The sequence below is a fragment of the Eschscholzia californica genome, unplaced genomic scaffold (assembly GCF_041429995.1).
Source record: "Eschscholzia californica isolate CP2 unplaced genomic scaffold, dmEscCali1.0.p SCAF_4, whole genome shotgun sequence".
NCBI classification, from domain to species: Eukaryota; Viridiplantae; Streptophyta; class Magnoliopsida; order Ranunculales; family Papaveraceae; genus Eschscholzia; species Eschscholzia californica.
Window position 1 is genome coordinate 50,594,814 of NW_028238461.1, and position 12,908 is coordinate 50,607,721.

The 12,908-nt window shown below is 35.4% G+C and overlaps 2 protein-coding genes across 3 annotated transcripts; both read left to right on the forward strand.

Moving 5' to 3' along the window:
- Positions 1-1,783: 1,783 nt before the first annotated feature.
- LOC147545765 (carbon catabolite repressor protein 4 homolog 2-like) lies at positions 1,784-7,471 on the forward strand. Its single transcript, XM_086638484.1, has 13 exons — positions 1,784-2,181; positions 2,316-2,640; positions 3,677-4,406; positions 4,759-4,845; positions 4,943-5,026; positions 5,117-5,203; positions 5,306-5,392; positions 6,096-6,149; positions 6,262-6,353; positions 6,460-6,574; positions 6,669-6,816; positions 6,909-7,061; positions 7,141-7,471. Exons 2-12 carry the CDS (start codon positions 2,483-2,485, stop codon positions 7,058-7,060), a joined length of 1,794 nt encoding a protein of 597 aa, XP_086494610.1. The 5' UTR covers positions 1,784-2,181; positions 2,316-2,482; the 3' UTR covers position 7,061; positions 7,141-7,471.
- A 1,517-nt stretch (positions 7,472-8,988) lies between these two features.
- LOC147545766 (uncharacterized) lies at positions 8,989-11,453 on the forward strand. Of its 2 annotated transcripts, none has more exons than XR_015224339.1 (2): positions 8,989-10,151; positions 10,204-11,453. XR_015224339.1 is itself a non-coding variant. In XM_086638485.1 (2 exons), the coding sequence occupies exons 1-2, from the start codon at positions 9,082-9,084 to the stop codon at positions 11,177-11,179; spliced, it is 546 nt and encodes a 181-aa protein (XP_086494611.1). In that variant the 5' UTR covers positions 8,989-9,081; the 3' UTR covers positions 11,180-11,453. The 2 variants fall into 2 exon arrangements, 1 of the variants encoding a protein (XP_086494611.1); XM_086638485.1 differs by having other exon boundaries at positions 8,989-9,582; positions 11,135-11,453.
- The last annotated feature ends 1,455 nt before the right edge of the window (positions 11,454-12,908 follow it).

Sequence of the window (12,908 nt, forward strand, 5' to 3'; positions counted from 1 at the left end):
GTCAGGGGTGGTGATGGTCAAGGGTACTAGTGGTCGAAGGCGGTGGTTTTCAAAAGTGGAGATTGGTTTTCAAAAGTTGATTTTTTGATTAAATAGAAATGATAGAGATCTGTTTTTTCTATAGATATTGGTCAATTTGGACTAAATATTTCATTATAATTATTATTTTGGTTTAAAATCCTATATTAATATTAGGGTGGACTAAATGTGTGTTTAAGTGTAGATTTTTGGACTAGGAACCCAACAATTATAGTAAAAATGTTACGTAATATGTGGTACAAGAGAATTACTGATTAGCCAACAACTAGTAATTCAGTTGGTAATGCATCTACTCCGCAATAAAGAAGTTCATGTTCGATCTCATGAAATGTAAACGAGGATTTTATTTTGAAGCTGTGGCAAAATTTGAGGCATTTTTTTTGTGTTAAGGATAAATTTGGAAGCATTTGTTTAATCAAAAATAGAAACAGAGAATAATGGCCTAAAAGCCAAGTACCAAAAAAGAACCCTCTCAACAAAAAATAAAGTACCTAAAAACTCATCATATTTACCAAATACCAATGATGTGGCCCAATGCTCTCAACAACAAAAAATAAAAATAAGGGCTCCCTGGTGGCGCCGCCTCCGGTGGCGGTTACTGCCGGAAAATTGGCGAAACCGCTCCCTTCCCTTGATCTTCTTCTTCGTCCTCTTGATCTTCTTCTTCTTCCTCTTGATCTCTTCCTTTCTCTTCATTGGAAAAATTGATCTTAGATCTAATTTCTTCCCTTTCTCACAATCACATTCAAATCTTAATTCTTCTCTCTGCAACAACAATTACAGCAAGGAAATCTATTCCCACTTACTAGAAGACAATACTACTCATGTACAAAGAAAAACAAACCGTTTGATCATTTAATGAAGAAGGTGAATTATTAGGTACCAAGATTATAGGTGTGTGGGGTTTTCTGGTCTATCTATGTTTGAACTCTCTCTCAATTCGAATCACAAGAGAATAAATTGTTGGATTTTGGTTTGGTGTGTGGTTTCAATTTCAAGTTGGAGAAGATGAAACCGAAACCAAGAACAATCACGGGGGTTTCGACAACAACACAAGTTTTAAGGTTTTTCTGGTCTATCTATATATTTGTATCTACTCAGGGGGGTTTCGATTTTGTTTCAGATGTGAAGTTTGAAAGGAGGAAGATAATGAAAGGAACGAATAGTGATTTATTTGAACCAAGAACAATCATGGAATCATGGAATCGCTTTCATCAGTAACAAAGAAGAAGGAATTGACTCGTTGAGACTTGCTGAGTTAATTATGCTTTCCGATGATGACGGCGGTTTTTTTCAATGGTGGTGACGGTTTTCCGGTGATGACGGCAGTTTTCCGACGACGGTTTCCGACGACAATGTTGGTTTTCTGGCGAAAGAGACGGGGATTTAAATTAGTATTTTCTTTGTTTAGTATTATTTTATATTTTGTTGACCTTTAGGGTCCTTTTATTCGTGATCTTCAGGTCCTTTTATTTTGTTCTCTCACCTCATGAGGTACTTTACATTCGAAATTCTTAGATTTTACTTATGTAACTCTCATGTCGCTGAACAGAGAGGAATTATTATTTGCCATGTAAATCAGTGATTTAATCACTTATGAATGAAAAGGATTTCAATGGTTTCAAAAAAAAAAAAAAAAAAAAAATTTCATAAAAAAAAAAAAAAAAAAAAAAAAAATGGTGTGGCCCAATGACTTAACCCCCCACAAGGCCCAATAAAATCTTACATCCTCATTATTATTGTTATACACCGTTAGATTAATATTTAGATGGTGGCCTATTATCTCACCATTAAAAATTGGTTGGTCCCGTTAAATTCAGTGCTCCAGAAACACTAGATATTTCTTTCCCAAAGTACGCTTTATCGTATATGTACGAAGGATACCGTGAACGGGCGAAAGTAAGAACCAAAATTTACAGGCAACCTTCTCTCAGCCATAAAGGGTATAGTAGTGAGAGACGAGATTTTAGAGAGAGAAAGTGGAGTAAAACCCTAGTTTCAATTTTCCCTGATCATTTCTCAACTCAAATTCGATCTTTCAAATTCAATTGTTCGTTCGATCGATTCAAAGAAGTTCGGAAAAAAAAATCTTCATTTCAAATTCTTCAAAGCAAACTACTTTATGTCTTTATCTTCATCGATGTACGTAGAGAATCTACTGATAATGAATTATACTGTATAAATAAATTTGAGTGTTGTGTTTATTCAAGGATTTTAGGGTTTTCTTATGCATGCTTGAAAGATGTTTCATTTTGTTTTTGTTTTTGTTTTTGTAGGTTTAAGTTGGATTCAAAACTGGCGTGTTCAGAGGTCAAGTAATGGCGGATCTGTCTGGTTTCATCCATTATTTGAGATTTGAAGTTAAGGTGATTTTATTAGGGTTAGTGTTTGAGTTTGAAGAAGAAAATAGAAGTTGTTGTGAGAAATTGTTGGTGTTGGAAGCATGCTGAGTGTGGCACGACTATATCTTCCGTCAGATATTCCGATTGTTGGCTGTGAGCTTACGCCCTACTTACTACTGCGGCGACCTGATGGTTCTCTCACTAATGAAGATGGTTCTGAATCTGCTCCAATTGATGGTTACTACCTGAGGTATAAGTGGTGAGTATCATTTCTTGATTCTTGATTTTTTTATGTTCCCCATTTGTTTTGCTTCTTGATTCTTGAGTCTTCCCTGAAATTGTATGACATCCATGCATGTGTTAATTGATTCTAGAATCATATAAAAACTTTGATTTTACATATTAATCTTGTTTGATGGTTGTTTATTAATCATGATAATGCTTCAAGCACCATCCAAGTCTATGATTCTTGTGAAATATAGTTGCTTTTGCCGTTTTTTCAGTTTGGATTGATGTTCTTCCTCTAGAACGATTTGTTTATGAAATCCTCCTTTCATAAATCTTCAGTGAAAAGATTTTGGTGGTAGTAGACTGATAATTGTCTTGTTTTGACTTTTGATGCATTCAGCAAATTAGCCCCTTTAATACACGGCCCTTAAAATCCAGGGCGTTAATTTGGGAAATTTGTTAACAGATTCAAGTGTTTGTAAGCGTTTCCTAACTACAAAGATCACGAATTTATAATAGTAGATATTTTTTTTTTTGAATAAAATCGGATGCATAAAACCTCCTTTAACTCGGTTTACGTCATCACGTGTTGCATGGGTACTGAACATCCAAACTTATGTTAGAATTTTCTATTGCTAAAGTTGTCGGATAAGTTCTTGTCGGCTAGTATGTCTTTAACTTTGTTCTAGTAATTGAACGATAGATTCTAGCACACGTCGTAATTCTTGTGTGGGCGTACTCGTAATTTGTCGTTCATCAAACTTGTATTACATAGTTTCTATTCTTGCTCTTTGTTATATGTTTACCAAGTGTTAAATACGGTAGGTATGATCACGACTTCATGTTAAGTGTGGTCATTTACATTTCAATTTTACAACCCTGCTTACACGTGCATTTTCTAATAAAGCTTTTATGTTTGATAAATCTACTGCAGCACGTGGATAAATTCCTCGAGTGATACGTGCTAGGAGAGATTACTCCAATGCCACAATAAATAGATTAGTATTTGGCCTTCCAGAGTCAGATGGCTTATATATCCTCCTACTTTCTTCTGATATACTTTGCAGGTATCGCATCGAAAGTGATAGCCAAGTTGCAATTTGTAGTGTGCACCCATCTGAACAAGCAACAGTGCAGTGTGTGGGATGTGTTAAGGCTAGATTACCTGTTGCTAAAAGTTATCATTGCTCCGGTAAGTGCTTTTCAGATGCATGGCAACATCATCGCCTTTTACATGATCGGGCGGCTAGTGCTGTAAATGATAACGGAAAGGAGGAAGAGCTATGTGGTAGATCAAATAATCAAGGATCTAGAGTTGTCCATAGTAGTCGTTCAAGTTTACATAATGGTTCTACTCCTTTATATCCTACAACTGTTTCGGAAAGGAGCGGTGGAGAAACATTATATGAAGTTGGGCGATCCAAAACTTATACACCAACAGCTGACGATATTGCTCATGTTCTTAAGTTTGAATGTGTAGCAGTGGACGCCGAAACGGAAATGCCTGCTGGACATGTTAGCTCTTTTTTAACTTCTCGGGTCATCCCAGCTCCTACCCCTACGCCCCGCCACTTGATTCCAGTTAATAGCATTGATGTGGGCCATTTGGAGTTGGATGGTCGAACTGCTTCTTCAGGAACCTTTACTGTGCTCTCATACAACATTCTTTCTGATCAGTATGCTACATCTGATGCATTTAGTTATTGTCCCTCTTGGGCTCTTTCTTGGCCTTATCGTAGACAGAATTTGTTGCGAGAGATTTTGGGTTATCGTGCCGATATAGTTTGTCTGCAAGAGGTATTCATGACATTTAATTCTTTTGTTGGAGCTATCTCTTTTTGACAATGATAGTTTGCGTGCTATGAAATTAAATACTTCCTTTCCTGCCGCAGTGCAAATAATGTAGTGTAGTTCAATCTTACTTCTATAATTGTTCTTGGAATCTCATTAATTGAAGAAAAAAGTGAGTGATGGTACCTCATTGGCGTGGGATTCCTTAAATATTTCGTATATGTATATCTAAACAAAAAGTATGATCATTATTTTCATGAAGAATGTTTTCTCTAATCCGGGATTCTAGTCAATCATTACATAGATAACCACCTATTTTGTGCAATTTGTGAGACTAACCTATAACTTCTTCATTTAGGTTCAAAGTGGCCATTTTGAGGAATTTTTTGCCCCTGAGTTGGATAAACATGGTTACCAAGCGCTCTACAAAAAGAAGACTGCGGAGGTTCGTTTTTCTCATTTTATTTCGTTTGAATGTAAGTGGGTAGGCTACCAATCTCATGTCTAAAATATACACTCATGGGTTTGTTTGCGGATTGCAGGTTTACGGTGCAGAGGCTAATTTAGTTGACGGTTGTGCAACATTTTTTCGTAGAGACAGATTCTCTTATGTGAAGAAATATGAGGTTAAGAATTAAGATAAGCATGTAATGATGTACATAAATTGCAGGTTTTTTGGTTCAGACAAATATTGAAAGATCAACTCGTGTATACAGGTTGAGTTCAACAAGGCTGCTCAATCAGTGACTGATGCTGTTGTCCCAGCAACTCAGAAGAAAAATGCATTAAATCGGCTCGTTAAGGTGGTTCTAGTGAATTCTTTGGTTGCGTTTGTTCTTTAAACAGTTCTCGACGCCCAGATTCTATTACTTTATTATTCCTAATTAACAGTTCAATGTTTGTAGGATAATGTTGCTCTAATTGCTGTTCTCGAACCAAAATTTGGCAACCATCGGAATGATGCTCTTGGAAAAAAACATATGCTTTGTTTTGTAAGCAAACAAACTACTACCTTGTTTGCTGGATTTATCATGCATTTAGTAAATGATTCAATTAACTCCAATTTAGTTGGTTGCTGCAATTCTATAGACTTCCATTATGCATGAACTCTTGAAAGTTGAAAAATAGTAACATACGATCATCTTATATCAATTTAACGTTATTATTGCAAATTTGCTGGTTTTGTTTAATCAGAGCTATTCAGAAGCATGTATAATATAGTTCTGTGAAGCCTAAAGGTGTATTCATAATCTTTATATGAAATTCTAATCTAGATGCATGTTTTGATTGCATTAAAAAATGCTGAATTAAGTCATTTAGACTTTGAGAGAATACAACATTGAACTAATACATATTGATGGATAAAGTTGTAAAAAGGAAATGATTTACAAACTATTGATATTACCTACGTTTACTCTTTAAAATATTGGATATTCAAGTGGGACATAGTTCTGGGTAACTTCTCAAGGAGGGAAAATATTTAGCTTTATTAGTAACTAATTATTTTACTGAGGTCGTACTTAAGGCTTTCAGATATACATGACGGTAGTCTATATGAATATTTTCCTTGATACTGTATTAATATAAGCTGCTAAAATAGTACAAACTATAAAAGTTGGTTCTTTAAGACTACGGCAGGGCATAAGCGCACTAAGGAATATGTAGTAATTGTTCTTGTTTTGCATTGGAAAACAGGCAAATACGCACATGAGTATTCACCAAGATTTGAAGGATGTTAAGCTCTGGCAGGTCCGTATCTAAAACTTTTATCTACTTGTGAAGTTGAGTTGGTTCCATACTTTTGTCAAGCCTCTCACAGACTTAGCTACTTCCTTCGATAAATTTATTTTCTTCTTCACAGGTGCATACTCTCGTAAAAGGATTAGAAAAAATAGCCATGAGTGCAGATATCCCAATGATAGTTTGTGGAGATTTTAATTCAGTTCCCGGGAGGTATGATTCATTGTTATAATGTGTTCTATTCTATACTAAATATATATATGTAATAGGAAATTTGTCCCGACTGTTTATCCTAAAGAGATACCGAACTTGATTGCAGTGCTTCTCACTCACTTATTGCAATGGGTAAGGTTGACTCGATGCATCCGGATTTGGCTATAGATCCCCTTGGAATCTTAAGGCCTGCCAACAAGTTAACTCATCAGCTTCCCTTGGTAATTCTGCCTCCGAATACTTTGCTTGTCCATGAGGTCGGTCTGTTACTTCTTAATAATCCAACTATTGACATTAATTTTTTTGTCTAAACAGGTTAGTGCTTACTCATCTTTTGCGAGAGCGGGCGTGGGTCTTGGTTTAGAGCAACAAAGAAGGAAAATGGACCCATTAACAAATGAACCTTTATTCACAAACTGCACTAGAGATTTCATTGGCACCCATGACTACATATTCTACACAGGTTTGGAAGTCAAACTCATCAAAGCCAATTTTGGTTGATTTTTCATGGGAGGAAACTCTAAAATCTCAAAACTTGTGGGTTTTTTTTTCCAGCCGATTCCTTATCGGTAGAATCTTTACTGGAGCTCTTAGATGAGGAAAGCCTAAAGAAAGATACAGCACTACCTTCTCAAGAGTGGTCATCGGATCATATAGCCTTGTTAGCTGAATTTCGTTGTAAGCCAAAGACAAGGCGAAATATATAGGGTAAGAAATCGACTCTTCAGTGTTTTACTTTTATCCATGGTTCCAATAATGAATTCTATCGATTTCATCTTGTTTGCAGGAAAAGAGACTACTTGAGAAAAAGCAGATAGCAGAGACAGTGAAGTAAAATAAAAAAGAAAAAGGAAGTTCAGAAGGTATAGTGTTCATCTTGTATAAACAGTTAATCCATCTCAATATGAAAATGTTTCTCCTCACTCATCTTATATCTACTCTTCTTCAACTCCCCCCATCTTCCTTTAAAATTAGGGCTTTTGTTGGTCCAGTAGGGAAGTGTTAGGTTCTCCCTGAGAAATGGTTTTATTAATTTCTTTTTTAGTACACAAATGTCATCACTTGGGAATGAGAAAGGAAAATGGAAAAGTTTGAAATATTTGTTTTGAGTTTTGAAACTCCTATCTGTTTTAAATCTTTCTAGTGAAAACAGTATTTGATGCATGAGTTGCTCATGTTCAAGAAACAATGGACTGAAAGCTTTGGGTACCCATTGTTGAGCCCTAACCTTTTTCTTTCTTGTTAAGTCTTCGGGCCTTTTATGTTCGTTTCTGGACTTGATATTCTGCCCGACCACTAGTGGCCATAAAAACCCTAAATTCTACCTGTCCGCCTAAGCTGGTTGGGATTTTGTCGGCCTAGCACTGACTGGTATTATGTGCTATTCTTCACTGAAGGCGAAGTTCAAGTTTTGCAGTTTAGAAAAATTGGTTTGGTTGAATTGGATATTATGGAATATCCTTCAGTTTATTCTTAGGAGGTCAATTATGACATCTAAACTATATCTTGCTATCAATAGAGAGAAAAGAGGAGGAAGCTTCCTAATGTTTTGGTGTTTGGTTAAAAAACAATTGTTTAATGATTTACGATTTGAAAATTCAGATAAATGTCTTTGGACTATCTACATAATTATGATCCCTTATTAGATAAGAACCCCCCCAGACGGGTTTTTGGATTTTGCTTTTTTGATAAGAACTCCCTCATTGTTATTTGAAATAAAAATGACTCCAATTTCAAGTTTGAACAGGAGAGAAGAATGTCTCGGAATAGTGAGATAATTTGATGTCCTCCTTTTCTACCAATCTACCTAGTATAGTATCTAACTCTAGTTTTAATCATATGATTTTGTTTTTATCATACCGAGTCTACTTGTCTGTGTATAAGTCTTGTATAAATTTTTCAGTTCAAGCACTCTACAATCATTTAAGTTCTTTCGGAGAGGAAGGTTCATATTGATTTTATGTCTAGCTCAAATAGACTCTGAAATTAACTGAGATCAGTCATTCAAATGAATGAAGATGTACCTCTTAGTTTTAATCGTCTCAATTTACTTTTATCACAGTGACTCTATTTATGTGCATACGAGTTTTGTTTTAATCTTTTCAGTTCAAGACTCGTAGCAGTTTAAGTTCTTTCAGATAGTAAGATTTTTAGTTTATACTGATTTTATGTCTATCTCAAATAGACTCAAAAACCAATTGACATGAGTCATTCAGACGAATGAAAATGTAGTAGGTGTAAAACTTGACTCGAATCAATTCACATTCTAAGATCTCAAATTCTAAGAAAAAAACACACCTTAAACTTCTATGGTATTCTAAAAGGCTAAGTAAATTAGCAATCATCAAATGAAATGTCTAAAGTTAATAATTGATAGGTCAATTGGCAAGGTGTGTTCCATTTTAGAGTATTTAAGCACATTTGGACGTGTATCAACAAAAAAAACATTTTCCAAATACTCCTTTCTTTCTGCCACAAAAACGGCCTCTTGTCACCGTTGTCTTTGTCTTTCTCCCGGTAAGTAAACCACCATCTTTGTCAATTCCCATCTTCAAGCGTTATCCAACTCTCTCTCTTTTTGTCCCGTTCTCTCTCTCTAGGAAAATCTCTCTCTCTCTCTCTCTCTCTAGAAAATCTCTCTCTCTCTCTCTCTCTAAAAACTCCCTTTTTATAAGTATTTGAAAGCTTGTTTGCTTTTCTTATTCAGAAACCAAACCCATACTACACAATGACTCTTCCTTCAATTTCAGGTTTCTTCTTCTTCTTCTTCTTCCTTAGTTTCTTCTCTATCTTCTTCGTAATCTCATCTTCAACTTCAATCGCTTCAAATAATGGAACAACAGTTTATCAACTTCTCACCGAGTTTGGACTCCCGAGTGGACTTTTACCTAACTCGGTCAAAAACTTCTCTCTTGATGAAACTGGTAATTTCGTTGTTGAATTAGAAAATCAATGTTATATTGAGTTCGATTATTTGGTTTATTATGATAAAAAAATCACTGGGGTTCTTAAATACGGTTCAATTACAAGTTTAAAAGGAATTCAAGTTCGTCGATTCTTGATTTGGCTTAATGTTGATGAAATTAGGGTTGATTTGCCTCCTGCAAATTATATCTATTTTCAAGTTGGATGGGTTAATAGGAAGCTTGATGTCAAACAATTTCAGGATGTTCATTCTTGCCAGAGTAATCAAATTTCTTGTCTAGGGTTTTGGTCTGATCATTTAAAGGTATAATTTTTTTTTTCTTCCCTTTTTAATGGATGATTTATTACATGAATTATTTATTGATTGGGTTGTTAAATTAGGGTAAATCCTATACCCTTCTTATAAAAATTATTGATTTTGTTGATGTGGGTAGTCTAATTGCTATATAAATGTCTATTGGCTTTTGAATTGGATGGAATATAGGTTTCAGAATTTTTGGTCTAAAGTTGCTTTTCCCCCATTAAGGCTTGTGGAAATCATGTTTAGATATTAATTATTCTCATTCTACAACTAGTTTAGATGGTTCTCATTCAGAATGATTCTCTTTATGGAAATGAAAATTCATCTTTGATTTTTGAACTCGACTTGTTCTTCAATTTCTAAATCTAAAAATCTTTTCCCAATAGTTTTCAGTCTTTTGATAGTGAAATTATGATGCCTTTTCCTCTATAACTGCATAATTTTGTCTTTCATGATTTTGTAACTAGAAACTTGAAACCAAATTGGGACAATTTTTGGAGTTTATATAATACTCCATAAGTTACAATATTATGACACAATTGAGAAAGAACTGCCATTTGCAATAAGTGTAGGTTATTCTTTCTTTCGAGTTTTCGATTCTATATACTAAGTTTTATTGTGCAGTTTTTAGTTGTGCAATGATATCTTGATCTTTTAGTGGAAACAACGAGGTTATGGTCTTATGGAAACTGACTAGGATATACCAAGAAAAAACAGACTTGCTCTCTCAGAAATATTAGGATTTAGGGCTTAGGCTGAGTTTGATAAAAGGAAGTAGGACATTACGGAAGCATCCAGAACTCATGCATTATGTTTTGGACCGGACAATTTTTTTTTCCTCTTTCGGTTCTCTTAGGTCAAAATTTGACTTTTCCCGTGCTTCAGCCTTCCAGACGTGCTTCAATAATAATCTTCAGTCCATTATCTAGAGTTACTTTCTAGTAAGAATGCACCAATTCCTTGGGGCTTCTTTGAAAATCGCTATACAAGTGAGCTTTTTTCTACTGTTATATGCTTCTCGACTTTCGTTGCTCATTTTATTGGATTTCTTGCATTCATTTGAGAGTTGAATCTTGTGTTTTGTAAAGTTACCATTTGAGCTCATTTCGACGTGTAATCAAACAAATACACCTGCATTTATATACTGATCTTTTCATGAATTCATTAGATACTGTGATATTTTGTTAAATGTTAACATGCATTTGTGAGTTGAATTACTAAGGCATCGTTGGACAGTCATTATAATTGGGACATGTCAAAAAGAGTTCCCCTTTTCTCCTGCATGTTTAATGGTCTTGTGTGATTATTCCAACTCTTTTCTCATACAACTTGATGTTCGTTTTTTTCAAAGTCGAATATGAAATCCGACTCTAGATTAGCTCGGCCAAGTCAGATTTCAGAATGTTATTTTTCTTGAATGGCTGATTTGGGTTGATATCGGGTCTGCTTGAGCTAGACGAGTCACATTGTCGTTTAGTATATTTGCAGATTGTTAATGTTCATGAAAGCTTTTAGCTGATGAATCTTTTTTTTTGTTTTCCTTCGGTTCTGGTAGTTACCAGCACCTGTGCAGGAAGTATCCATGTTACTTACAGAGTAGCTGAGGCTGTACTTTCTTCATCGCAATTCATAGAGAAGAAGGGAACCAGATGTGAACTTCTTATGGTTAACTCATCTTAGAGTACAAAAAAATGTTTGTCAATAGTTCCCTAGGCTTTAAAAATAAGGAATTCGATAAGAAATCGGAGTCCAGAATGATATACAACTACCTATGATGTACAAACTATATCTCTTATTCTCTTGTTAGATATAGTTAGTAGTTTACACATATGTGAATGCTGTTATAGGAGTGAGAAAAAGTAGTTTTTCTGTTATTTTGTGATTGTATTTGTTTCTCGTTTCTTTCTCTGAACTTCTTTTAATCTTTTCTCCTTTCATATTGAACTCTAAGAACTTTAACTCATGCTGTCAGCGGATTGAGAGGGCCAATTTTTTCCAAGGCCTTGACTCCTGACGAGAGCCGTAAAATATCTAGCCTGCTTTGTTACTTATTCATCCTTATTTTTGGCGTAACCTGATTCGGTTATAATTTGTTAGTTGGAGATTATGTACTTTGGACTGCGATTTAGTTGGCTATGCACAACTAGGAGAACCTATGTTGGCTATGGAAGTACTTGAAGAGGTGATGATTGAAAAAGATATTGAGTTAGATTGGGTTGTTATGGTAAGTCTGATTTTGGTTTGTAGTCAATTAGGATGGTTGGAAAATGGAAAAGTATTCATGGATGGTGCATTAGAAAGTCAATGGGACCAACTTAGGTTGTGTTTGTTTTTTTAAGTGTGTCTGAATCTGAATTAGCTGAATCTGAATTAGCTGAACTGAAATTGGCTGAATCTGAAATATCTAAATTTTTTACAAGTCAGATGTTTGTTTTTCAAATCTGAATAATTAAGTCTGAAACAATATTTTGACATTTATACCCTCGTCATATATTTAACCCACAGAAACCCTAATCTCTAAATTTCTTATTCTCTTTCCTGCTCTCTCTTTCTACACAACTGTTGCTGCCTCTCTTTCTCCTTCTGTCTCTCCCTCCCTCCCGTCTCCCCTCTCTCTGTAGACGAATGAGAAAGTGCAAATCTCTGGTCTAATCTCGAAACCCTAATTGACCCACACTCTTTCCAATCTGCTCTCATAATCTTCTTAGGCGATTACTGTGATCGAGGTCCAGATACTCGAAAAGTAATTGCTTTCTTAATCTCTCTACCCTCTAGATACCCAAATCAAACCCATGTTTTCCTATGTGGGAATCATGATCTTGCATTTGGTGCTTTTATTCATCTTCTTCCACCACCACCTGATGGTTCTTCATTTTCAGAGACGTGGAAGGAATTCGATCATAATGAAGAGAGAGAAGGTTGGTTTAAAGGAGTTGGGTATGAAAATATGCATCTTCAAGGAAGAAGATGGGCTGGTTTTATTAAAGAAAAATTCAATAAGGCTAAAGGGATGGATTATAAAGGTTCCATTTATGATGCAAGACCCACTTTTGAATCTTATGGTGTTTCACACGGCGATGCAAGGTTCCTATTTTAATTTTTTTTTTGTGTTGTTAGTTTGTTTTGTGATGAAAGTTTAGGGTTATGTAGTGGTGGTATATCTGTGATCCGAGGTGGTGGTGGTGGTGGTGGTGGCATATTTGTGACCAGAAGTAGTGGTATATTTGTGATCAGAGGTGGTGTATGGCGGTGGTGGCGGTGGTGGCGGTGGCATATTTGTGACCAGAAGTGGTGGTGGTGGCATATTTGTGACCAGAAGTGGTGGTGGT

Coding starts and splice junctions, on each gene's coding strand:
- LOC147545765 (XM_086638484.1), top strand. CDS start 2,483: ATGCTGAGTGTGGCACGACTATATCTTCCGTCAGATATTCCGATTGTT. Junction 4,407..4,758: donor ATATAGTTTGTCTGCAAGAG/GTATTCATGACA, acceptor TTCTTCATTTAG/GTTCAAAGTGGCCATTTTGA. Junction 6,354..6,459: donor TTTAATTCAGTTCCCGGGAG/GTATGATTCATT, acceptor ACTTGATTGCAG/TGCTTCTCACTCACTTATTG.
- LOC147545766 (XM_086638485.1), top strand. CDS start 9,082: ATGACTCTTCCTTCAATTTCAGGTTTCTTCTTCTTCTTCTTCTTCCTT. Junction 9,583..11,134: donor TTTGGTCTGATCATTTAAAG/GTATAATTTTTT, acceptor CGGTTCTGGTAG/TTACCAGCACCTGTGCAGGA.